At 39.9% G+C, this 27,977-nt stretch overlaps 1 protein-coding gene across 6 annotated transcripts in view; it reads right to left on the reverse strand.

Annotated features, from left to right (window-relative positions):
• The window catches only part of Sorcs1 (sortilin related VPS10 domain containing receptor 1), a 510,611-nt gene that overhangs the window by 56,977 nt on the left and 425,657 nt on the right, over positions 1-27,977 (reverse strand). For all 6 annotated transcript variants that reach the window (XM_060390928.1, XM_021648752.2, XM_021648751.2 and 3 more), the window contains exons 15-18: positions 27,362-27,479; positions 25,758-25,888; positions 22,768-22,881; positions 8,922-9,093 (exon numbers count right to left, since the gene is read on the reverse strand). In XM_060390928.1, coding sequence (XP_060246911.1) covers positions 8,922-9,093; positions 22,768-22,881; positions 25,758-25,888; positions 27,362-27,479 — 535 coding nt within the window. The remainder of the gene's footprint in view (positions 1-8,921; positions 9,094-22,767; positions 22,882-25,757; positions 25,889-27,361; positions 27,480-27,977) is intronic.

Here is a 27,977-nt window from a genome sequence, read left to right on the forward strand (position 1 = left end):
TCCTCCCTTCCTCTTCCCACCCCACATGTCCCACCCCTAGTCCACTTGATATGGGAGATCCTCCTCCCCTACTATCTGACCCTAGCCTATCAGGTCTCATCAGAACTGTTTCAATACTCTTTCTCTGTGTCCTACTAAGGCCACCTTGCCAGGGGGAGGTGATCAAAGAGTAGGCAACCTAGTTCATGCTACAGACTACCCCTGCTCCCCTTACTAGAGAATCCCCATGAAGTCTGAGCTGCCCACGGGATACATCTGAACAGGAAGTCTAGATCCTCACAATGCATTGTCCTTGATTGATTTATCAGTTTCTGTAGGCCCCACTAGGCCCAGAATTTTTGGCTTTGTTATTCTCCTTGTGGAGCTTCTGTCCCCTCCAGGTCTTTCTATATCCCCCTTCTTGCATAAGTTTTCCTGCACTCTGCCCAAAGTTTGGCTATGAGTCTCAGCATCTGCTTTAATACCCTTATGGTTAGTCTTTCAGAGGCCCCTGTGGAAGGCTCCTGTCCTGTTCCATGTCTTCTCCAACTTCTGATGTCTATCCTGTTTGCCTTTCTGAATACGGATTAAACATCATCCCTAGGGTCCTTGTTTTTTCGCTTCTTTAGGACTATAGATTTAGTATGTTTATCCTATATTGCATGGCTAATATCCACTTATAAGTGAGTGTATACATAATGGAATACTTCTCAGCAATTAAAAAACAAGGAAATCATTAAATTTGCAGGCAAGTGGATGGAACTAGAAAAGATCATCCAGAGTGAGGCATCCCAAAAGCAGAGAGACATGCATGATATATATTTACTTATATTTGGTCCAGTTTTGAGAACAGAGAAAATGCTCCCCCTCCTAAAAAAAGCTGCTAACCAATGCAACCTGACATTAGACCACTCCCTGAAATCAACTCATATTGCCTGTCTCATTTCTTTCTCTTCTTTTAACCTCAGGCAAGAAGAAAAAAAGAAATGATGTGGCTTATTTAATTCTTAGAGGCAAAGATAATAAAACTGAAAGGAACAAACAGTAAGACATGACAAAATCTCAACTCTTGTACTCATTGAAATCAGCTCCCCTTTCTTTGTACAGGAGGAGAAAACAGCTGTGGCCTCTGGGATGGAACTGGGTGAACAACAGCTCTGACACCTGTCCGTTGTAAATCTATCAGTTGTTTCTTTGTGTTAATTCCTGTGTTTCTCAACAGGCATGTCCAGAAAGGAAGTATCGAGCCAAATTATGTTCCATGTTTAAACGAAGGAGAGTTTCTTGGGAAGTTTTATTCAAAGTGTCCTTTTCTGTCATCTGAGGGCAGGAATTATCCTGCAGTATTGTTGTGTTATTACATTTTGGAGACTTTTATGTCCCTGTAACTCTTTAAAGAACCCAAGATTATAGCTGTAGGAATCCATCTAATGAAGACACAGTACACTCCTCTTGTACTAGAGCTAAGTCTCATGAAACCTATAACCAAGAATTTTGCTTATTGAGTTCTAGTCTTGGTATATAAAATGAAGTATTGAAACAATGGGATACAGACCAAAATTTTAATTTTAGTCCCTTGCCTCAGACTCAAATTTAAAGCCTTAAAATATGCAGAGAATTGTCTCTCCTTATTCTTACAGCTGTTTTAAAGAGATTTAATTAACTTCTGTAGCACACAGACACCACTTCTGGCTAGCAGCACACTCAAACAAATGCCTTCCAAATTAGTGCTGTTGAGTTCCTAAGACTGATTAGGTCCTTCCTGGTCACCGAGTGGCTGCCAGTGCTTGCACCGGATTTCTCTGCAGAGCTGAGTGATGGTGGTGAAAGTCTTTGGGCTCATTAGATGTTCATTAGTGGACCAGAGGACATCCATCTTGAACGGGACTACAGACAGAGATGCCACCTCTCATTGCATGCTTGGGTCTCAGCATAAAATACCTTTGGCTGGGTTCTTAATATTCAGGCATAGCTTGGAATGTTTGGCTTTTTCAATAGAACTCACGGATTCTTCCTTTCCCTTCTGGGTTGGTTCCTTGCACAAGTGCTTTGTTTTGAATGAAACAGTAATGCATTGTTTTCTTTTATTAATAATGCTAATTATTATTAATGAATTATTGTGTGTGTGCGCACACACATGTGCTTGTGTGAAATATTCTTGGCTCTGCCACCGTGAGTGAGCATGAGAAGTACCCTCATTTCTTTGCCACATTGTTCCTAACGAGAGTCCTTCTTTATATGTGAAATAGCTTTAAAAGCAACAGGGATGACCACAGGATTTCTCATTAACCATAACAACATTTTCGATATGGAGTCGAGTAGGACCAGATAGGAATGTTGTTGGACTCTCTGAAAGGTTGTTACTAAGTTGTTTTGTCTCCTAGGCTTTTAGGGCAATGCAATATACTACTTGCATGAAGAGGTTTCCGTTGTTCTTATAACAAACTTACACTCTGGGTCTACGCTGTAATACACAGGATTATACACCAGCATGAGCACGTTCTGCCTTCGAATTTTTTCTGTCAGTAAGATACTCCCTTTGCCTTGTTTTCAGCAGAGTTTGCAGTGATGCTCATGCTAGAATCAGGACAGGAACTACTTCAGATGAGATGTGATCTCGCTTTCAAATGAAGCTCTAAGATTTGTGGGATAGTACTTATGTGTAAGAGTCTTTTACTTTCAAGTTGGGCTTTATCTCCACTCTCCTAGGGCAAGCAATCCAAAGCCACACAGACCGACTGGGCTATTTTTTCTTTTTCCTACAGTGGTATTAAACACAGACACTGAATCTGAAGCTTGTGGTGACATGAGTTCAACTTCAGTGATATCCATGGCTTATCGAGAGATTTTAAAATGTTATTATACTACCATGAAACAGATTTGATTTGTTTATTTGGGTTTTTCTTTGATTGTACTGCTATCTTACAGAGCTCCCAGTCAACCCAAAGCATAGACACACACAATAAAGTCTATCGTATATGGAAAGTATATGATAAAAATGGCACTTAGCAAAATATTTATTGAAAAACAAATAAACACATATGCAACTATCTAGGAAGACACTTGATTCCTTAGGCTCAGTGGTTTGGTTGATATGCACAAAAAATGGAGATTACATGAAAGGGCTCATATTGCAGTTACTAAAATCAAAGGAAGATGTATCAGACTTCAGCCACACCTTGCTCTATAGAGGGAAAACAAAAAAGGTAAAGAATGAATGAACATGTGACAGAAGTACAAGTTTTGGGTTACACAAAATAACTCTTATACCAATGTGAAGCCAAAACCTTGATACTGAGACATCTGGGTCTGTCTGGTACCCGGAAGCCTTACTGTTCTGCTAACATTGGAGGCATGGTACTACGTGTGTGGCAAAAGGTAGTTGTATCTTCAGAGTAGCTGGCCTATCAGATTTAAGTAAGAAATGGAATTTGAGACCTGTTGAGGCAGATATAGAGGCGCATGTTTTACTTGTATAGACATATCATAATTTTTAATATTTAGCAGTCTGTTTTGTTTTGCATAATGTCTCATTACATAGTACTGGCTGGCCCATAAATCACTACATAGACTAGGCTGGTCTAAACCACAGAGATCCACCTATCTGTCTCCTGAGTACTGATTGCAAATGTGTGTGCCACCATGTCTGGAAACACTTGTTTTACATTTTCTCCTTGGGCACTGTTTTCCTATCTTGTTTCACAAACCCTCTAGAATAAAGTATACAACAAGAAAGGCCGAGCTGTACAGAGTGAGGGAATCCAACAGGGTCTGAGTTTGCAGGAGTACCTTCCGTAATTTATGAATATTTTCTAGAAAATCCAGAAGGGTATTTTTGATAAGTTTTTTTTTTTTTTTGAGTTCGTATGTAAGAACAGGGCCAGCTACAGGCCATTCTGGCTCTGGTGCATGTGAACTCGGCTCTTCTTCTGTTTCCCATTCACTGTTGGTACCCATCCACAGCCAATGCTTAGAAAATAAAAACAAGCATGGAAAATACAAGAGGTTCTAACACCAAAATAGTCCTTTGTAGTCAGGGAAGCAGTAAAACATCAAGATGCTACAGGGCTTGCCCTTGACTATTTCTCCTGCATAGGGGGTGTCTGGTCTATGGTAATAAGTGGGGTTTTTTTGCCTCCGATGATGAGACACCTATCTGTGTAAGGCTGGCATGGGATCCTCTGCAGGCACTCTACGGAAAGCTCCTGCAAACCAGAACACTTAGTGCTCACTACTGATGTCTGAACTGCTGTCATTGGACAGTTGTTAATGCTCACTGGCTTTTCATTTATTCTTCATTGTTCATCATATGAATCACCCATGCAGATGCACAGAATCAACAGAGACACAGCAAAAGAGAGGCTGTCATTAATTAACACAGAATCCTGTCATCACGTGGGAGGTCCCCAGGCTCTGTTGATGTGAGGAAAGTCAACTTTACTGTTTCTTCTGCCCCAGAAGACAAGAGTGTGAAGGAACTGTGCCTGACAGCACAAGGCAGCAGCTTTCATCCCTGGAGTTGTTGCCTTGGGCACTCAGCTGGAATCAACTAATTTGACATTGTTTTTTCCAGAGGACTCAAAATCTCAGACAGATTTTCCAGCGTTTCCATACCTTCAGCCCAGTAGGAGAGCCATGGTGCTCTTGTTATCTGGAGAGGGAGTAGAGCAGCTGAGATCATGGCTCCTGTAACTGAACTGTGTTCTCTGTCATGGTGAGAAGCTTAGAACTGACAGAAAGTTCCACTCCTGAGCTTGGGTGTATTATGCTCTTGTAAATGGAATGTGGAATGCAATATAATGAGCTTTCAAAAGGCTGTTCTTCTGATACTATGCTTACATTTTCTGCTTCTGAGAAGGGACATCTATCCACATTGAACATATAGATAATTTTAGGCTAGAGTAATGGTATGGAAGATGAACTCTCCTACAATTCAAGACCAACCCCAAGTATAGCATTGCATTTTATATGAGCTTCTAAAGTAATTTGAAGAACAAAATATGTTTTTTAAATATGCAAATTAATTTCTATAAAATTGCATATCTATTCAGTACCACCCAGATCAAATAATTGAAAATTTGTCCATATTGACCAAACCCCCACTGAGGTACTTACTGTCTAACATGCCCTCAAAATGACAGTGACACTCAATCTGTCATCAAGTGTTACAAAGATAATTGGTTACTTTACATCCTCCACAACACTTGGCTATTAGTCTTTTAAATACACATTTCTGATCGTATGCAGTAACTTTTACTACAGTTATTACATTTTTAATGCACTATTCATTGATGTGCTTTGATATTAAGACATTTAAGATGTCTTATTTATTTTTAATTTTTGCTTCTTTGGGAGTATAGATTTTAGTATGTTTATCATATATTATATGTCTAATAACCTCTTATGAGTATATACTATGTCTGTCTTTCTGCTTCTGGGTTACCTCACTCAAGATGATCTTTTGTAGTTCCTACCACTTGCCTGCAAATTTCATGATTTTCTTGTTTTTAATAGCTGAGTAGTATTCCATTGTGTAATGTACCACAATTTCTGTATACATTCCTCCATTGAGGGACATCTAGGTCATTTTCAGATTCTGGCTATTACAAACAGAGCTGCTATGAACATGGTTGAGCAAATATCCCAATTGTATACTTGAGCAGTTTTCGGATATATGCCTAGGAGTGGTATGGCTGGATCTTGAGGAAGCGCTATTCCTAATTGTCTGAGGAAGCGCCAGATTGATCTCCAGAGTGGTTGTACAAGAAGTTTACACTCCCACCAACAATGGAGGAGGGCTCCCCTTTCTCCACAACCTCTCCAGCAAGTGCTGTGTTTTCCGTGCATTTAGGTGTGTGCACTGTGTGTGTATTGCGCCTGCAGAGGCAAGAAGATGGCAAAGAGCCTCTGAAACTGAGCTTACAAGCCTTTGTGAGCCACCACGTGGGTAATGGGAACTGTGTGTGAGTCCTCTGCAAGAGCAGCAGGTGCACTGCTGAGCTGTCTCTCCAGCCCTTGATAAGGACGGGTCTTATAAGTGATTGCCTGCTGGGACACCATCTTTGAAAACTTCCTGAATTAGCATTTTTGCTTTTTAATTGAACTGTTAATGTTTTTCTTATTGATTTGTAGTATTTATTCCTTTCTAGTTACAAGGTTTTTTATTGTAATTATGTATTAATGTATCTTTATCCACTGGGGAATTTCCTTTTAATTTTCTAAACAAGGTTATGAAGTACAGAATTCATAATTGGAATGGATTCTAAAACAATTACAGTTTCCACTACACTTAGTGGATTTTATTTGCTCTTTTAAAAACCTTGAACTGACTTAAGTTTGCGAAGATGCTTTCCTTTGTATTTTAGAACAGTTAGTTTTATTTTACAAAATGATATTGACAATATAATTAGAATTATTTTGCATAATTAGAACTATTTGCATTTCATGACGATGAAAATCCATGTATTCCAACATGATTGCACAATACCTACACAATTTATTGTAAATATTATAATTTAATCTATTGAAATTACACACACACATACACACACTTACATACATACAAACTTATGTGCTTAGGTTTCTTATCTATTTCCTTCCTTACTTGGTTTATTTATGGAGATCTATGTAATAAATCTTTCTATCTTTAACTCATCCAATTTTAATTTTTTAATTTATTATTTAAAGGAATGTAGCATGTGTGTCAAGGTCAAAAGACAACTTGCCAAATTTGGTTCTCTTGTTTGAGCAGTGGGTTCCAGGGATTGAATTCAGTTCATCAGACATAGAGGCAAACACTTAGTCAAACCATCCATCCAGTCCTATGCTGTAAATTTATAAATCAGTTTTGAGATTATTTTTTCTATTCTTTGTTGTTTAGCTCTTGAGTCCTAATATATTTTATAACAGCATCCTAAATATTAACACAAAATGTATTGGAAACTTTTGTTAGGATTGCCTTGCACCAAGGTCAATATGTAGAAAATTGACATATTTTTACAATATTGAAATTCTCTGTCCACGGTCATGGTACACTTTTTTGTCTATTTAGGATCCTTTTAAACCTTCTTTTCAAATGTGTTGCAATTTCCTGTGTAGAACTGTTGAAAACAAATTTGTAAATAGTTGATGAATTTTGATGCCACTATAAATTACATATGACTAGATTTGTGATTTTTCTCAGTTATTATTTCCTTTCTTTATGACCGCCCCTATTTTTCTTAATCTTATCAATGCTTTCAGCCTGTTCTTTGATGAGAGATCTAAAATCTGCCCTATTTTGAACTATTTTGATAGTTCATGTGTGGCACATGAACTATCAAAATTATGGGGGGGGAGGAGATTCAGTGTAAAATAGATAATGGATTCATCCTGATCGTTTTTCCATCTCTCCAGAAAAGACCACAGCTTCCCAGTCTTTCTAATAGTTCCCTTTACCCCTGCTCTATGTCCCTTCCCTTCTCCTTATCTTCACTTTTCTCTCTTCCTCTGTCTGTTCCTCCATCTCTTTCCCTCTGTGCATTAGAAGAGCAGACAGTTTACATGAAGAGGAATAATACTACTTGCATTATTGTAACTTTCTAATTTCAGTAGAGTGTTTAAGAATCATAAGTCATGGAAGATTAGGTATAGTTAAAGGCACTGACTCAGAAAGATTAAGAATTAAAATACTTAAGATTTTGTTATGCACACATATGTGCTCAATCTATATGTTACTTGTAGGTACAATTAAAAAGACAGAGCAATTTGGGAGCAATTTGAAAGATAGTAAGAAAGGAATATTATGGGATAGGTTGGGAGGAAAGGGAACGGGGAAAGGTTATCACAATCTCAAAATAAAAGGAATTATTAAAATGTGCTTATGGTTTCTATTAAATTAGCAAACAGTCCTAACTCCTTCGTGTTTCCCTTCAGTCACATGCCTCTGATTTCTCTTTTCCAATTTTTACCCCTTGTTTTGCTTTTATCTGTTCACTTTACTTAGCAACACTGTGTGTAACTGTAAATTTCTTATGAACGAGTATTACTATGTCTACCACATCTGCTGAATGAGAATGTTCATATGTGGCAAGTTTATGTTGGATAGTTTGTGCAAATGAAAGATCTAGGGCCACTGGCTACCAGAAGAGGAAGACGGAAGTCAGCCTTGTGTACTTTAATGCTGATTTCATTAGTTCTTTTGAAAATACGGTTATCTTGATCAGTCAGTAGAGTCCTGGCTGTAGTTCAGTATGCAGAAAATGTATCTGAAGACATGATTATGGCCTGATTTAATAACTGAGGTAATTTATTTAATGTACTTATTCTTAGAAACCATCTACCTAGTTCCAAGATGACAAGTTTGCCTTTTTGAAGTCCTAAGTACATAGAGTACATTTTTCTTTTATTCACCACATACATAGTCAGAAATTTCATACAAACACAATTTGTTAAAGAGTAATCAGTGCTCATAATGATGTCCTCAGAGTGTTACCAAGTTACAGTGACTCAACTGTCAAGGATGTTACCCTAATTTATATCTTAATGCTATATTTGATCAATCTATTTAACCAGCCTGTTGCCTTTGGAAAGAAAAGCAATGATATCAGGCTGAGAGATGCAAAAGCACAGCCTGTTTTCACTTGGTTAGGCCTGCATTAAATTATTCTGGGAAAACCATTCATGCATTTTGAGAATGAATTCTCCTACTAATGATGATAAAGCAAAGTTATTTCCAAAGAGAGCCACTGAAGTAAAGGAGCGAAAACCAACTTGCAGAAAACTGAAAAAAATTGGAGAATGTGTCAGGGAAAGTGAGATGATAACAGCAAATATAAAGCCACAAGTAGAAAAAAAATATTTGTAGCCCAAACTTGGTAATGTGAACAAGAGTTTGTAAAGAAAACCATGGTTTAATAGAAATATTACTTTCCCTTGCAAAGGATGGACAAGAGTAGCCTTACCTCCTCCAATTGCACCATGAGAGTAACATTGTGCCCTTGTTCTGCTGTCAGTTTTCCATCTGCAGTGACTATCCGGAGCCCTCGAGGGGCCTTCCCTGGACACTTCTGTGGTTTGGCAGTATACTGTTCTCTCACTCCATCAGTACAGTTATTGGAGACCACCTTCCTATACCTAAGTGCAGAAAATCACAAGTCATCCATCAGCTCATGTAATGCATATTACTACTGAAATTTTAACCTACAGCCTAGCATGAAGACCAATTACCTCCTAACTTCCTACCTTTCATATTAGCACACACTGGCAGCATATGATTTATATAAAGTCCCTGTTATTGTTTGAAGGCAGAATATCCTCCACAGGCTCATTTGTATAACCATATGGCCTCCAGCTGGTGGCCCAGATTTGGGAGGTGGTGGAACTTTGGGGGCGGGGGGGGCTAGGTGACAAACTTTCACTCAGGGTGAGCCGTAAAGACAATGGTTCTTGATCACTCAAGATGTGAAAAAGCTGCATTGAGAGCTCCAATTGCCATTCATTCCCTGACATGATGGGCCATATCTCTCAAACTATGAACCAAACATTGCTTTCCTACTTAACAAAAAGAAAGTTGTTTCTGTTATATATTTTTCCAGAGAGACAAGAAAAGTAATACACACAGTAGCCAACATCAAAAACAGGCCAAAAATACTATCTATAATTAGCGTTTTCATGGACTTTTATTTGTGTGCACATATGTGCACCGCAGGCATGCAAGTGCCTGAGCAGGCCAGAAGAGGACATTCAGTCTCCTGAAACAGAAGTCACAGCTGATTGTGAGCCTCCGGGTGTGGATGCTGGGAACCGGATTAGTAACCTCCTGAAGCAGCAAGTGCTCTTAACTACTGAGCCATCTCTCGAACCTACCATAAACTTCTTTTGATCATCTACTCAGCAGATGAATTATTTCTTCCTGGGAGCTGGGAGCTAAGCACAAAAGTGAAAAACATGTTCTCTGGTATCACTACATTAATAACCAGTTGAAGACACACAAAAAGATAATTTAGACAATAATTCAAAAATATATAATTATGGATTATACAAAAGGCATCATGATTGACCTCTCTTGTCCCTGCGTACTTTCCAGTATACCGAGTGGGACAGCTACAATTGCCGATAGTATAAACTCTAGAACTAGTGTATAGATTAATTTATATATTAAACATAACACCCTGCTAAAATAAAACCTAATGATAAAGTAAACAGCTACAATAAAGACTGTCATAAAATTCATGTGAGCATGGCTTCTCTCACAAAGTACTGCACCCACACCTTTGATGGTGATGTAAAAGGGTGCCATGACGAGATGAAATCGTGTGAGTGACACAAAATAGAGAGACATGCAGAGTCAGGAGAGAGCTCATCTTAGAAGGCAACACCTTTTGTAACATATGAACCATTCATCCCTGGGATTTCCTATAGACTGTGGTTGAACATTGGTAGAACTGGGGCAGCCTTACCAGGTCACAGTAGAGGACAATGCAGCCACTTTTGATGAGAACTGATAGACTAAGATCAGAAAGGAGAGGAGGACCTCCCCTATCAGTGGACTTAGGGAGGGGCATGCATGCAGAAAGGGGAGGGAGGGGAGGAGGGAGGGGCCTATGGGGGGATACAAAATGAATAAAGTGTAATTAATAAAATAAAATAAAATAAAAAAACTGGGGCGTGTAAAACTATAGATAAGGGAGGGTAAAATAAATGCACATATTATAATACTATTTGCAACTCAGAGAAAGTATAGATTATGATGTGCATTTTCAAGCTAGAGGCAATTCTACCCAGCTTCCCACTAGTCTAGATCAGCGGTTAGATGGCAAATCTTAAGATTGGCATAGACAATATGTAAAAATATTAAGTAAATAAAAGAATTAGTAAATCGAGATTGATATAGACAACATTCAAAAGAATGGACAAACTTAGCTCTCTGTTAAAATCCATTCATTATATCACTGGTATTAGACTGAACCTGGCCTGCAGGCACTTTTCTGATCCATTGATACCTAGCAAGTTGCTTCCCTCTGTGGTGTGGCTCCAGATGAACTATGTAAAACTAGGGCTGAAAAGCAAAAAAGATGCTTAACTGTGATCAGGATGTAATGTACGAGGGAAGAATAAAAGTTAAAAAAAAAAAAGAACTGCATACACTATGGATTAGTACTAAATTAATCATTAATACTTAATTCACTCTGTAGTGTAAATACAGGATTAAATAATTAAGATAGAAACATTGCTTTAAATTGGTAAGTGCTGACAAACTATTTCCAACTATTTTATTTAAAAATATGAGCACCTGTACAGCCTCCAACCAGCCTCAGGATGTGTTGAAAATCCTCTAAGCCACAATTAACGCTCTCTACAAGCTTTCTGTTTCCTTTCTGCCTCTCTGAACTCTTTCTCCCTAGCAAGCTCATTTGGTTCCAGCCGCCTCTCTCTTGCAAATCCCTTAGAGAGTATCAGTTTGCTCTTTCATGCTCCACCTGCTGCCCAGAGCTTATCCACCCTTTACAGCAATCTTACCTCTTACTCTCTCCAAAACAATTTCTTGACTAGAATGGGAAAATAGAAGCAACAACAAACAATAAACAAACAAAAACAAGTTCAAATTTACAGAATGATTCCTGTGTTCTTGTTACGGTACTGGCTCTCTGCATGACTTCCTTCATTTCTTGTCATTTCCTTTAGTGAGGAAAGCATTGTTATCCTTGCTAATATGTAGACAGTGAAGCTGAGACTTCTAAGTGTTAACTAGTGTTCTCAACACCACACAGCCAGGTCCTGGATCATTGGTCCCATGAGCACGTTTTTTCCGTGCTACTGATTTCAGTGTCTCTTCAAATGGAGTGAGACTGATCTTCTGACCTCTGAGGTCTTAAGGGTTTACATGCTAAGAATCTATTGCAAGATATTCTTACTATCTGTGACTCTGTAGTGTAAGCTCATTGATGGTTTCCTTGTGTCTAGGATACATGCAAGGCTTGAAACCAGGGTGTGCACTCTGGCATGCTTGTTTCAGCTTAAATGCTGACATGCCTGCAGAGCAGTAGGTTTTCATGACTGGCTCAAACACCTTATCCACCTAAAGGTCACTGATTCTATTCTTGGGGGGCTTTCATCTCTTAATAATCCAAAAGCTAAGCATTTCACATCTGGACCATTAGGGGATCCAAACCCTTTTGTTAAGATCACTGTACATTGGAGTGGTTCACTGTCATGTCTGAGAATGTTTAATGCCGGTCCATTTATGAGTATAGGCTGGTGGAGGAGGAAAAGAAGAAAAGAAAGAAACGTGAGTGCAGGTATTGGAAAATGGTAGCAAGGCCTTCTGGAATAATTATGCATCCCATGAGTTTAACTGCATCAAATCTGCCTCCGTGTTTCAACGGTGAAGCTCTGTGCAGATGGAAGGCTGTCAGGACTCTTAATCACTTAGCATCTAAGCACACCTGTGGCTCTGTCTTGGTGAACAGTAATAGAAGCCAAGGCTCTCCACTATCCCTGGCATCATCAGCCAGAGCTCTCCTTTTGTTTGCTGCTGTTCTGACCAATCATCACTTCAGGCCTTCCTAAATCCTGTAGCTACAGGATTCTGCTAAAATCCAAAGCACGAGTCTATCCCCCTGGGAATCGGCCACAGAGAAGCCTGTTGGCAATTTTTTTAAAGCGCTCATTAAAACCCATTCTGAAACCATTTTATTTCTTGGATGAAAATGGTATCACATTAGCCCTACCAGACCTGTCCCTGAAATTTAGAAGAAAATTGTGCAGAAATGCAGAGTTAATTTACTCAAGTAAGCACACACCTGCTTTTTGCATCACAGAATGGTTCTATTTTCAACTCGGCAGCTGTCCCTGGGTCTGAGTTACATAAATGAATAATGCATTTAATATGTTATTAAATGGGGCTGCTACCTCCATAATAACAAGGCAACTTATGATTATGTTGGACCTGAGGTATCAATATTAAAGGGATGTATTCAGTTGGTAAAGCATTCTTCAATCTGCTGTGAAGAAAAGTGCTTTGTAATGGCAAGGGAGTCTTTTTACAATTACTGAAAAGGAAACACTCTGTAAATGTGCCTTTGATATTACCTGTGGCTCATCAGCAGACAGGGCCTCATTACTCCAACAGCCGCAGTGTCAGCTACTCTCTTCCTTCACATTTTGATGCCTCCCTAACCTTCTCCTTTTACCCATACTTTCTTTCATTTTGCTTTCTGTGGGCCTGGCAGTCTTAGAAAAATGAATGGCATATATTTTTCTTTGTGAACCTAAAACTGGAAAGAAATATTAAAAGCCACCATTTTCTGTGATTTTAATATTTGTCCTCTGTGCTTCTGCGGTGGTATTATTAGAATGCACATGCTATGGCCGTTTTGCTTTATAGCAAGATGACATTATTGCCTAATATTGGCAGATCTCAACACAGTATTCTTTACTTTTAAATTTTACTTTTAATTAACAAAAAAGTTTATATTTATGTCTATAATATTATGCTTTGATCTCGGTAGATGTGTTAGAAGGATAATGAAGGTAATTTCTATGTTCAGTATTTCAACAGCATGGCTAATCTTTTGTGGTAAGAATATTAAAGCAGAGGATCGTCCTTTTAATATTTATATCCATTGAAAAATGTTACTGTCACCTCTCACCAGGGTAGCCTTTTCCCCCCTTAAATTGAAGTGACTGAGGAGACAGAATCACAGGCACATAAGGTGTTCGGGGAAAGTGGCAGATGAGCGCTTGGCTCTAAACAAGGCCTTTGTAACATACCTGCAAGGCTCAGAGAACATTTTAGAAGAGGGAAGGAAGGAAGAGCCAGAAGATAAGGAGACCGCATGATGCAACTATTGTCCTGCAAAACACATCCACTGACATCACCAACTCATGTTAACTGCAGATGCTACACGAAATCCTGCCCTTCAACCCTCCAGTTTAGGTGGAAGAGGGGCACTGGAGGGCCTCACCCCTGAATTAATTACTTAGGGAGAATATTTGGGTATTGTATGGATGATGCATTGCCTGTCAAAAACAGAAACAACTTATGGCCTATAAAAAGTGGGACATCTAGCAGGCAGAAAGAATTCTGGGATAGAGCCAGGTGTGGAAGAAGACAGGTGTATGTTACCTGAGCAAAGGTAATCAGCAAAGGGGCAAAATGTAGATTAGTGTTAATGGGTTATTTTAAGATATGAGCACATCTATGCACATCTAGCTCTATGACCTAGGTATTTGTAAATATATTTTGAGACTCTTGGATCATTATCCCAGGAGCTTGGGGCCAGAAGGAAAAACAACCATCCTACTACAGATGGAAATTATAGTAGTAAGCATGTAATCCAAGATTACTTTAAAAATCCAGGCTTAGAATACAAGATCCAGTCATTAAACCAAGAGTTCTGGACACAGGAGCTGGACCAGAAATCCAGGCAAGGCCTTTTTAGGGATGTTTGCAGTGTACAAGTGGATATTAGCCATATAGTACAGGATAATCATGCTATGATCCACAGACCCAAAGAAACCAAATAACTAGGAGAGTTTTAAAAAGGGTGCTTGAATTCCACTAAGATGGAGAAATAAAGTATACACCATAGACATCAGAAGTGAGGGAGAGAGGATACTAGGTGAGAGGGGATGAAGAGGGGAGCGGGGGAATCAAGTATGGGGGAGCGTGGATTGGGGTGAGAGGGCTGGGAGAGAGAAGGGAAATTGGTGTCCGGGCATCTGTGGGACAAGCTGGAGACCTGGGGTGTGGGAGGCTCCTGGAAAGATATGGGAGTGACTCTAGCTGAGACTCTTACCAGTCAGGGATATGGAGACTGAAGCTGCCACATCCTTTCATCAGGCAGGACTTCCACTGGAGGGAGGGGTACACCAATCCACAAAACCCTCAACCCCAAATTTGTCCTGCCTACAATATGTGCAGAGGTAAAAGATGGAACAGAGGTTGAGGGAATGTCCAGCCAATGACTGGCCTAACTTAAGACCTACCACATGGAAAATACCCAACCCCTGGCACTATCAAGGATACTCTTCTAACCTTGTAAACAGGACCCTATCATAACTGTTATCTGAGAGGCTTCAACCAGCAGATAATGGAAACAGATGCAGAGACCCACAGTCAAACATTAGGTGCAACTCAGGAAGTTAGGGAAAGGACTGAGGAAGTTGAGAGGTCAAAGACACCACAAGAAGACCTACATAGCCAACTAACCTGAGACAGAGACTCATAGAGGCTGAACCACCAACCAAAGAACATGCATGGGCTGGACCTAGGCCCTGTACATATATGAAGCTGATGAGCTGCTTGGTCCTCAAGTGGGTCTCCTAACAATTGGAGCAAGGGCTGTCTCTAACTTGGACTCTGTTGCTTCCCTCTGAATTTTGTTTCCCTAGCAGGGCTGTCTTGTCTTGCCTCAGTGAAAGAGGAAGCACTTAGTCCCGATGTGATTTGATGTAAGCAGGGTGGGTTGGTATCAGGAGCCAGGAGAGGGGGGCGGGTAGGGGAAGTGAGTGGGAGGGTGAAACTGGGAGGAAAAGAAGGAGTGGGGTTGGGGTTGGGATATAAAATGAACAAATAAATGAGTAAATGGAGGAGGAGGAGGAGGAGAAGTAGGAGAACAACCTCGGAGGTGGGCTGAGCACTCCAGCAGAGGTTGCTGCAGTCTCTCTTGGACCAGAGACTGAGGACACAGTGGCTGTGACTTCTCCCAAGCACAGCACAGTTAAAAGAGCACCGTGAAACCAGCATCCCAGATCAGGTCCATGCGAGTAAAGAAGTAGAGCTGTGCAGAAGCAGAGCTGTTGAAAAGGCCTGGCCACAGACCTGTTTGCTTTCACTTTAACTTCCCTGGTGATTTCATCTTGCAGAGGCTAAAACTAGTGTTTTAAAAACAAATTGTTGAGTTTGAATTAAGGCACTCAAGAACATAAAAATGGAAATTTTACTTAACCTCTCTAAATATTTAGCATATTCACCTCTGACATAGGGATAATTACAAAACATTTTGGTAAAGTACTGAAGGGATTAAATAAATAAGAAGAATACATTAACAAGACATAGCACAGAGACAGGGAAGAACATTTTCTGTTAGTGGGAGGTCTTGAGTGAGAGTCTTAAATGTCCACATAAAAGACAGTCATGGAGGTCTTCCTACTCAGTCTGTGACCACACTGACTGGCGCTCACAGACAGCTGGACCTGAGAGCTCATGACAGCTGTACTAGATGTAATGATGTGATTCTAGTTCAGTGTAGACCCTGTCTCAAAGCAACAGGGAGAGGGCAATGGATGGAGAATGCCCAGGGCCTTGCTCTGACCTCCACATGCTTTGCATGAGTAGATGCAACTGCACACTGATATCCATGTAACACACACATACACACACACAACTATAGCAATACAGTTTTATGACTTTAAAATATAAAAATTATTAAAAAGGTTATATATTAAATATTCTTTTTTAAAATAAAAGCCCTTAGTGTTAAGACCACCTTAAGATCAAATCCAATTACTTCCATAATTTCATAAATCTTTCAAGATTTCTATTCAAGACATCCATATTCAAAAAAAACAAGTTGAGGTTCAAAATAGAGGTCCATAACACAGCCTCCCCTTGGATTTCTAGCTGCAGCTCTTCTTGCACAGAGCACTTCCTGTGCTTGGCAGTGGGATGCGGCAAGGCTCCTTTCGCCTGTGTGTGCCTTCTGAGCGGGGTGCTCATTTCTCCTGTCGTAATGTGACCCATCCTTTACACTTTAGCTTCGACGGCATGCTTTTCGGTGAACTTCTTTTCTTTCACAGTGTTTATCCCATGTAAGGACCATGTAGGGGTATAGCTCCAGGCCCTGTTGTCTCCCAGCTGGGCTATACTGTCGCTGGTTTGTGATGCACAATAATGCCACTCACAGTGAGAAAATAAAAGTCTCAAGTATTGGCTTCATGCCTTTGCTTGCGTGGGGAACCCTGCTTTGTTAGCCTGACCCTAGATGTATTGAAAGCAAGAAAAAAGAGCCAGCATTTTGTAGCGTGTTTGAGCAGAATGTGCTAAGGCTTGAAGTATCCCCAGACCGCAGGACAGCAGGTGTGCAGTGGGAAGGCAACAGCGCACAAATGTTCATGTCTGTGAATGGAAGGATCTACATAATTGCAGATCACTGGATCAGAGAGCCAAAGCTACAGCAGCACGGCTTAGTAACCGTGGCCAAAAGCATTGATAACCACTCCCACATCCAGAGAGACCACAGGAAGGCTGTGTGGTGAAGACAGATGGAATGTCTGTGGCAATCAGGGTAGCAGAACTTCTTGACAGCTATTGTCAGGAGGCATATGCAACTAAAAATGGCCATTTGAGCATTAATGAGGACGTAATATGGCAAGGCTTTACCAGGAGTGGAAATGTGCCCACAGTTAGCAATGGTTGTACAGGGCAGCCGCAATATCTCTTTTCAGAAAGAATGGGCTTCCCTGGCTGACTAAGCAGATTTTCTCAGGTTTTTGTTGCTTGTTTGTTTGTTTAATGCAACAACTCCCAGGATTTTTCCCTCAAACCAAGTATTCAGACATTGGAATTGAGGGCTTGATATGCACCGTAGCCAAGTCCACGTGCATAGAGTTAGTTTTATTTGTATTGAACAGAATAGAGCCCTGCAGAGACTGATACCCCAACCAAGGACAGTGTGTGGAGAGGACCTAGAACTCCAGCTCAGATGTAGCCCATAGACTCGAGTGGGGTCCCGAGTAAGGGGAGCAGGTGCTTTCTCTGACATGAATCAGTGGCAGGCTCTCTGATCACCTCCCCCTGGGGTATGCAGTCTTACCAGTCCAAAGAGGATGACAATGCAACCAGTGTTGATGAGCCCTGATAGGCTAGGGTCAAATAGAAGGGAAGGAGGACCTCCCCTATCACTGGACTAGGGGAGGGGCATAGGGGAGAAGAGGGAGGGAGGGGAGGATTGAGAGAGGACAAGGGAGGGGGCCACAGCTGGCACACAAATTGAATATTTTGTAATAAATGATAATTAAAAAAAAACAGAATAGAAGCACAACTCCCTTTGAATAGTAAATGGAATACAGCTTCATTTTGAAGACAGATTTGATGAAATAGTTTATATGGACACACTTGACTAAATGACTTATTGGAATCAGTCTTAAGTGGGACTCCCAGAATCCACCATCTGGGTCAATTTGTACAACTAAATCTCATAATATTTTCCTTCCCCTTAAGCATAAACAGACCAAACATTTTATTTTGAGTCATCTAAATGAATTAATAAAACGCCAATGATGAAGGCATCTGTAAACATCTACAACAGGACCTTTGTTTTGCATAACCTGAGCTGCCCAAGATCACACAATGAAAAACTAGCAATGTCACAGCATCCAGCCCCTGGGTGGGAATCTCTAATCCCAGCATTATCGACATGGGTGGGAGCAAGCATGTGAAGGAGGGGTCCCCACGATAGTAAGGCGCATCTCATCCACTTCCCAGCTGCTATTCCATCCCCAGAAAAGAGGGAACACCTCATCTAGCACACAGCTTCATAGCAGGTAGCAATTAGTTTGTATCCACTGTGAGACCCCAGGAGTCTTGGCTAGAAAGCAGCTACACGGGCCCCTGCAGTGATCAGTCTGTAAATAACACAAGTGATTTCTTTTCTGTGTACTTTCAACACATGTACTACTTTTAAGACTAATTATTCTTCTTGATGCACACTGGGAAATCTCACAAAGTATAGATCAGACTGGGCATCAGGATCCACAGGTCACTTAGAATAGTCAGTTGGGAAGAACCTGAATTCCCTCACAATGAGACTGGAAACAAAAATTACATGGCAACATTAGATGAACCAAGGTCTGCATCTATGGCTGGTGGAGAGAGTATTATATTTATAAACACTATATTTTTAAAACATTCCAGTATATGGTAATAATATGGAAGTAGTTCTTTTGCTTCCATGAATATGTGATATTTTATTCATGGACCCATTAAATATTTTTATATAGATACTTCCCTTATGTTATTTTTTAAGTGAGCCTCTTGAGTAAACATCTCTATTATATATTAAGCAACTAACTATGAACAACATTGCTTGAATATTACTCCATGGGGGATTAAGGGATCCTATAAAGAAACTCCATAGATAGAAATTTCTACACATATTCTTATGAACACAGCTAGAAATAGCTCTAACTTAACAACCAGAAGAAATCTGTCCCTTAAGAAATCTGCCTTGTTTTCTTAGAATAAACTGGTCCCATATCTCCACTGTAATATGAAATAAGCAATGTCCTTTAATTTAGCAATTTAAATTTGAAGTTTACTCCCTGATTACAAACAGTATAAACATTACATATATGTATAACCAGATAAGTTTATGCATTCACAACTTGAGATATATAGACATTGCTGGAGAGAAAAGAAAAAGGCGGGTAAGGGGAGGATTTAGGGTTAACTCATTATATACATGCAGTACAATATACAAATTAATGTGGTTTTAATTGTACTTGAGACAAAGGAATCGGTTCAATAATTAGGCAAGCTAGTTGTCGGGCCTGGCCAGTGCAGAGGGATAGACATGGCTTCTGGTTTACACATTTCTGGTATATCACATCCTAACCAGGTGACATTATGACAGTGGGTGGCACATCATTTCCTAACCAGGTGACTTTATGGATCTTTGGAGAGTACTGTTTCCAGTTTATAGATGAACCTGGGAAGTAGATTAAATATGCCACTGGTACTAACACTGCAGTAGCCATTAAATATATCATGCATGTCTAGACTGAATATTCTTTCTCTTTTAATCCCCTCCTCAAGAGAAAGTGTCCCAGCATGGTCTGGTGATTTGTATTTGATTGTTAATTACCCACCCCGAGGTCTGCTTACTGTCTTTCATAAGCAGACACTCACAGGTACCCCCAAAAATGACGTTTGTAATCCTTGCCATTGGCCAAATAAGTACCTCCACACCTGGGGAGGGCAGACAGAGGACGGTGTGGCAAAAGTTTGCAGGCTGTGAGATTAGAAGGATCATGGGAAGGAGAGAGAGGTGAGGAGAAAGAAGAGCCACCATCGGATAGGAAAGGAGCAACGTGGGCTGGAAGGAAGAACTCTGAGAATGGCTTGGAGAGGAGCTGCCCAGATGGAAAACATATGCAAGTATTTGGGGCTTATAGATGGGTAGTAGCTCAAATTGGAACGATTAAGGCAGATAGCACGGGATGGAGGCTAGGCAGTAACAAGGTAGTTTAGAGGAAAATATCTGCCTAGCCCCAGGTAAAATAAAGTTTATCTAAAATCTATCAGCTGTCTGTGTCTTTTATTGATATGGTAGATGGTTCATAATAACCACCATAATAATTATAGGCTTCTTAGCCATTTAATAATAAATGTTATTAGTCATTTCATATTATCTACAACAACAAAGCATTAAATAATAGCTATAGGTGTGATCTATATATTACAAAATAATGAGTTTCATGCGCTTTAGGCTACATGTTCTCTATACCTTAACACATTTAATCATAAACTAAATGCGAATAGGAAATTCCCAAAGATTAAGAAACGGAGGCATAAAGAAACAAACTTCAGGTAAAGATTAACAGCAAATAGCAAGGCACCCCTCTTTTGAACTAAATAAAACTTCTCCAATTATACTTCATTCTCAGTTCATCTCAGGTAGACCACCTGTTTCAGCCCCTTTGTTTGGATTCTGACTGTGATAACGTGTGACAGTTGTGAGGGCAGAAAGAGAACGCCACAGGGAGCCAACGGTGGAAAACAGCAGAGAGCTGCTGACACACTGTTCCATGTATGGACATCAGAAATCCTGACATCACTGGACCAAACAGCAAAGATGGAGGACACCTAGATGCTGTTTGCACTCATTTGCTTCTCATTACACCTATCTCTTCTAAATTCTGGCCATCAGCCCTCCACCTCGACACTGTTAAGCTGATAAAAAATGTTGGTGTCTCCTCAAAATAACATTCTTATTGAGCATAATAATAACCTCTGCTTAAACTTTCCATCTTGGTGAAGTGGGTGAATGCAGGAGCACTGCTATGTACAAAGAGTAATAAGCTGATTCTAAAAGCAGATTAACTACATAGAAAACCATTACAAATAAATAAGTACACCACATCTCTGGGTGCACTCTCAGAGATGTGGTGCTCCATGCTTTGTTCATTAGGATCTGCAGTGATTAACCTTTCACTAGAAGACTTCATGCAGCTCACCTTCTGACTGTTTGTCTGTACTCCGTGCTCTGCAACCCGACAAAGAGTGAGGCAGTCAGGTGTCTAAAAGCAACAGGCTATCAAGCATGTCCTGTCAGGCTAATCTTACACTCCTGAGCCCTCGTCATTTCATCCTGCTGATAGAGGCTCCATCCTGCCTAGGCATGAGGACAAGGGTTAAAGGTGGCAGTGAAGTTGGTGTCAACTTGGCTACTTAATTCTAAAGGCTTTGACATTGTCCTCCAGAAAGTGGCTCTAGTGGCTCTTGCCACCCAGGTCAGCCTTAATGTTCATTTAACTGAATTGAGCTTTCTCAACTTTCCTCTCATTTCAGTTTCCCTCTGGAGAATCCACTGGCATTGGGTTTTCAGGAGGATGGTAGTTGGTTAAGATGAATCTTTAGTCTGTAGGACTCCCCTGCGCATGCGATCAGGAACTACCGTTTTCATCTTTGTGAGAGAAACATTGGCAATGCCTGATAGGTGAGCCTAAGAAGAAATTAGTTGGCTGCATGTACTTTTCTCTATAAGCTAGAAAAAACACTTCCAATTAACAAATGAAACCCTAATTATCTTGGAGTGTTTTTAATACCCAGGGGATGTGGTAGAGACTGTTAATTGTAGCTTTGTTTATAATGGCAGAGAAAAAACCAGAATAACCCAGATGTCTATGAAAAAAAAGATAATTCTATAGTATTTAATAAGAATAAAAAAGGGATAAAAATACAGCCCAAACTAACCAGATTTGAAAAGATGCTTAAGATATATTTTTGAATGAAAAAGGCAAATTAAAGAAGAACATAGCTGGTAGCAAATCATATAACAATCTTCCAAGTTGATTTTATGTATTTTTTCTTGGAGCAATTAATGGTTTCTAAATGTGAAGAAGTGTTTGGAAACCTACACCAACACAGATATCACGGTTGTATGGGTAATGGGGCTGGGACTGGAGTGATGACCTAAATTGGATTTTTAAATATATACAACATACTTTGTATCTCTTTTTAAAATTAAATATGTAAACCAAAAAGCTTAAGTGTCTGGGCTGGAGAGGCAGCATACTATGTGAGCATGAGGAAGTACTGTAGTTCAGATTACCAGCACGTATGTGAAGAGCTAGGCACGGTGGCACTATAAATCCCTAAAGCTCATTGGCCAACCGGTATAGTGAATTGGTGAATTCTATCTTCAGTGGGAGATCCTATCTCAAAAAATCCCATTGAGAAGCAACTGAGGAAGACACCTGAGTTCAGCCCCTGGCCTCCAAACCATGTACCCCTGTCACCTGCGCCCACACACACACACACACACAGGCACGCATACACATGTCTCTCTCAATCTGTGTGTGTGTGTGTGTGTTTGTCTGTCTGTCTCTCTGTCAGTTTCTCTCTCACATACTAAATGTTTAATGGCAGCAATATAGTGACAAGAAACACCATTCTTTCAAAAAATGCATTGTGTTAAAGGAGAACAAGTCCACTCTGTGATTAAAAGGCACTGAGCTTCAGCGTAACACGTGTAAATCGTCATCAGAGCTTGTCCCCTGAAGGCTACTCCCACAGAAACTCACCCAGTACTGTTGAGGTAGCTCTGTCCCAAGCTGCAGTCTTTTGACAGTGAGGATGGGTTGAACCAAAAAGCTGGCAGGCACTGACCATTACTGTGTCTCTCGTAGCCATAGTCACTGTTGCAGAAATACCCAAGACAAAATTTTTAGAACTTATTCAGAACTATTTCATAGTAGTCAACAACCAACTTCTAATCAGACAATAAAATGAGCAAAGTTGTTTAAAAATTAAGGGTTTTAGTCTATACATTATCTATTGACCATGAAAATATCTTATAGGAGAAATATTCCCATTTAAACACCTTTAAGATAAAGGAGAAGCTTTGTTTTTGTGTAATGAGGAAGAGAATTAGGAACTAGGCTGTGTTGGGAGCTTGTGTCTCCGTGGAAACATCACTGCTGAGGTTAATAGCCACATGTGGCACAGTCCTCATTGCCTGTGATGTCTTTGAGATGCTCTTCCAAAACATCTGGTTGTAACAAGTAGAGCAGAGCCAGGTTTCCCTGTGTACAAGCCATATGCTTCAGAGTTACAGCCAAAAAGAAAATGCCCTTCAGGAGTATCTCAAACACTTCCCCAAGGAAAAGTTTTGTCCTCAGCAGTTAGCAGAGCCAGTTGGTACTAACTACCTTACATCTTGCCTCTGCATTGAAAGTGCTAAAAACTTTTTTTTTTCTCTTAGTCTCTATTCATGCTTGCTTCCAGGGGCCTCTGGCATTCTTGGCTTCTGGAAGATAAAACTGGGCACAGAAAAGGACCACAAATTTTACCTCCACAATCACAGAAAAATCACAGGAAGCAATGGGCAAGCATTAGTACGAAAATGGGCTCATCTTTGTAATAGAGGTGAGATGCTGGCACATGGTGTGCGTATAGGGAGAAATGAGCTCAGCCCTGAGGGCTGTCATAGGACAGTTAGAACTGCAAATTCTGCACTTACCCTTTGGATTAGAGCCTGGTTCAACACAGCATGAATAGGAAGACTACAGAATAGCCATTTCTAGAAAACCCAGTGTTCACTTCAAGGAAAAAACCTTACAAAAGCTAGAGAATGACACAGTAGCACATGGGAAATATCCAGAGAGCCTGGCTAACAAGGAACATCCAGAGTCAGCATCTTTCATTACGATACTGTCAAGTAAGGCTGTAGAAAATCCAGCTACTAGTGGAAGCTCAACAAGGGAATGGTGAGCCTTCCAAAACATTCAAAATATTTTCAGATACCATGCAGTCACAAAAAAAATCCATTTGAGCAAGAAACCTTACAATAGCACTACATAAGACTCATTTTCTGCTCCTTCAGCCTGTGGGACTGGTAACAGACTCCTGTCACCAGAGGAATTCAAGGATCTGAACTAGACAGACATGCAAGATGAACACAAAAAGAAGCCTAATTCATCTCCTTATCTTATATTCATTTTGCCTTGAAAAACCAAAAATATTGGCTTATATTAAAATATTTTAGAAAAAAAATTTCAAAGAGAAAAATATTTTCATGAAAAAAAAGCAGAATATGAGATACCTTATCCCCATTTTCTCTTCTTTCTATTTCCTACTAAAGTTTTTTTTTTCTCTTTCTGAAGAATGGCTACATCATAGCTCTTCCAGTAATGTAACTTACTGACTTCCTTCACAAATTCTACTTCAATAAACAGATGATCAAGAATTGGCCAAGCTTCAGAAAGAGGGATGTAGTGGATGAGTTATAATCTCATATTAGGTATTTCTGTGAGTATCTTAATGGGTGTTAGTCCCAAGGGAAGTGCACGAATAAAAGAAATTTATTGCAGTTATGCATCATTGACAGAAACCCAAGTTGGGGAAGCCTATGAGCTCCACTGTTGCTTAAGTTCTGATGCCCTCTAGCTAAGTGCAAAGAGCTTCAACGCTGGCTCTTGGTTGGTTTTCCTTGCTTACTAACAAGGGAAAACAATGGTGGGTTATTGGTTTGACCACTGGCAGGCTTTCTCAGCACCACTAATTCAGAGAATGTCGCTAGTGGTCACCATTAAAGAAGACTAACTTTTCTATGATGTGAGATGCCTGTATAGAATGTGCACCTCACATAATTCACTCATGTTTTGGTGATTATACATGTGCCCTGTTACAGGTACAGCTAAAATCAAAATGACAAGAATTGATAATTTACATATGGTTCAAGTTTCAAACATTTAACTTTTACATAAATATGTATTTCTTGTTTCCTCTAGTATATGTTCTGAGATAGATAAGAAAAGTGTAAGAGAAAAAGGGCAACAGAAAATATTAGTCTTCTTCAATAATTTTTCAATTTCACCTGAACATAAAACTTTGACCAAGAACAAGGCAAGAACATTGTTGGCTCTACCATATAGATTTCTGCTTATCGAATGGTTGGGAAGAATTTCACTGCTCTCTGTGTTTAGCTGGAACCTCCCAGTGTCTCTCTGCTTCTCCAGTTTAAACTAGCTCTATTACCACTCAGCTCACAGGGTCAATTTGAGTCCACTCTTGCATTGAGTTCATAAATGTCACTCAACACTCTCATAAGCTGTGGTTAGTTGACCACCACAGATTGAAAATATTCAGGGACAGAGAATTTATGCCTTTTAAGGTTATTATGCCGACCAAGGATGATAGATTCTAGAAAGAATTTTTGTGGCTCATAAACATATTTGCTCTCTGAGAACACCGGTTACTCCTTTACATGCTGCTATCTAAAGCAGCTTGAGAAAGGTCTGGCTGCTCCTTTTTTTTTTTCTTCTGAGAACCCATCATCAGTATGAAAATAATTATAAGGCCTCTTAAAATTCAATGAAGAAACTGTTTTCTTTTGAGAAAACACATTCACACAGCTAATAAAAACCATGACTCTGCCAAGAGAGAATTTTATAAAAATATGAGGCATGCCACTTGGCTTTAGTTACCACTCTCTCAACTCTAAGCTTTTCCTGAGGAGCTTCGTGAACAGCACATTACTGGACAGCTCTGTCAGGTGGCAATAGAAGCTCACCAGTCAAAATCTGCCTCTGTACACACGCACGGCTCAGACTCCATGGCTCCTGCATACTTTCCTTGCATACACTTCCGCTCAGATTTCCGCTTTTTGTATATCCTTTTGGCTCCCATAATGCATGCTTCCCCCTGCAAGGAGACAAATATCACACAATATCGAGCATGTAAGTTAGGCTTCTATTGCAATGCAATATGGTTTGGGGAGGTATGCACAAACTTTAATATAAATACAATGCATGTTGTGAAGTAGGAGCACAAATGCAGCCCCCCAAAACAATGCAGATTTTTCTAATACTAGCCTTAACTCCTTATATAGCAAGCAAGACTTTGTTTGTCAAAGTGTTAGGCTTAGTGCAATGAAGGGCACACAGGAATGTGTAATAACCTCCAACTTACAAATTATTTGCTAACCTATAAAGATTAAGTTCAGTTTTCGTATTACAAAGGATTTATACAATTGGTCCTTTTATGAGCACATGAAATAATGGGAGCATTGCTAAGAAACATAAATGTCCATTTTATTTCAATTTATTATGTTTCTTTCCACATAGTTTTATAGCACTTATTTTATGATCAGCTACCAGACAGGAAAGAAAGCTAAATACAATCTTTTCCCAATCAGTCAATCAATCAATCAATAAAAGTTGTGACTATCACAATGTGCATGGATCCTAAAGAGAAAAACAACAGTCACATGGGTAAAAAAGCCATTGTTGAGCCTCTGAATACAGTGAGTGTGCCTTGCTAATGCTAATGCACCCACAATCACACACAGCACCTTTGTGTTTGTGAAAATTCAGAGGAGATTTTTTTTTAATGCATTATCCCTGGCCTTTATTGATGAAGCTCACTTTAACTTCCCCCCACCTTCACATCACGTACAAATAGATTACTCAGTCAGCGTATGGGTGTACGATGTTTTACTGCCTGAATGTGGGCACAACTTCCTGGTGGGTGTGTCTACCGTATCCTCTGAATGGCCTGCAGATTGACTTCTGCCTTGGGAAATCAAAGAGAGAAGCTCTCCTCCAAGGCTTGTGACCTAAGATGAATGACTGGGAGGGATGATGGAGGACAGTTTTCTATTAACAATTTCACATTCTTATACTGTATGTATCTCAGAGGAGGCAGGAGCCGCTATAGACTCCTTGGGAATCAGGGAAATGCGGAAGGACTCTTCCAGCATCACTCACCCAGCCTGGCTTGATTATTCCATGCCTTAGCTCTGTTTGCTCGTTGGAACTGAAAAACCATCGCTCACTCTGCCTCTATCATGCAGCCCTATGCGACACTGAGACAAATTATGTTTGGTGCTCAGTGCTGACTTGGTATTTCATTGTGAGATGTACATCTAAGTAAAAGCCATTTGAATTTTTATCTTACTCTGTCCTAGCATAACCAAACCAAAACAAAACAAAACAAAAAACTCCACAACGGGATATAAATGTTGTGTTTGCTTATGCTGTGAGACATAAAACATGGAAGAATGAAATGGACATTGTGGACCTGAGAACTCCGATTCTTAAGCCTTAAGGAGTAGCAGTTTTTCGACACTGCCTCTGCCTTCTTCACAAGGTTTAGTCTCATCTCTCTAACCCTTACCTGGCTGTGTAATTGCCATGGTCTGTAGTCTTCTTCAGCACAGCGTCTATCAAAAATGGACTTATAGTCCACTTTGACCAGCTGCCACTCAGAGCGGTGACTGAAGTGTCCAAACACTCTACAGGGTTTACAGTGATAGACAGTCACAATCATAAATATAATAACATTAGTAAGAATAGTTTGTATTACATCACCTGCTGTAAAGATGGCGTACTGCTTACATGACATAGATCACATCTAATGGCCAAATACATTTATGAAAAGAAGGCTATATCATTAACTGCCTTTTGCAGATGCATATATTGAAGCTCAAAGATTTTCTTTTTGCAAGACAGAAAAAGCAAAGTCATGTCACTAGCAACCAAGAAAGCCAGAGCCCAGAGTATTTGGTTTAAAGTCACAACAATGATTTAGAAAATGTCTGGAGAAATAATCAAAAATATTATAATCTCAGTCTTCCAGCATAAACTTCTAGATTTTCTTGTTAATATGTCTGGTCCTCTGGCTTCCATATTCTATTATCTCCTTATCAGGTCCTTCAGAAAGTGTACAATAGGATCAAGTAACTACAACTGCTCTCATGGTGGGAATCCTGCTCCACTGTGGGGATTCACTA

The sequence above is a fragment of the Meriones unguiculatus genome, chromosome 1, assembly GCF_030254825.1.
Source record: "Meriones unguiculatus strain TT.TT164.6M chromosome 1, Bangor_MerUng_6.1, whole genome shotgun sequence".
NCBI lineage: Eukaryota > Metazoa > Chordata > Mammalia > Rodentia > Muridae > Meriones > Meriones unguiculatus.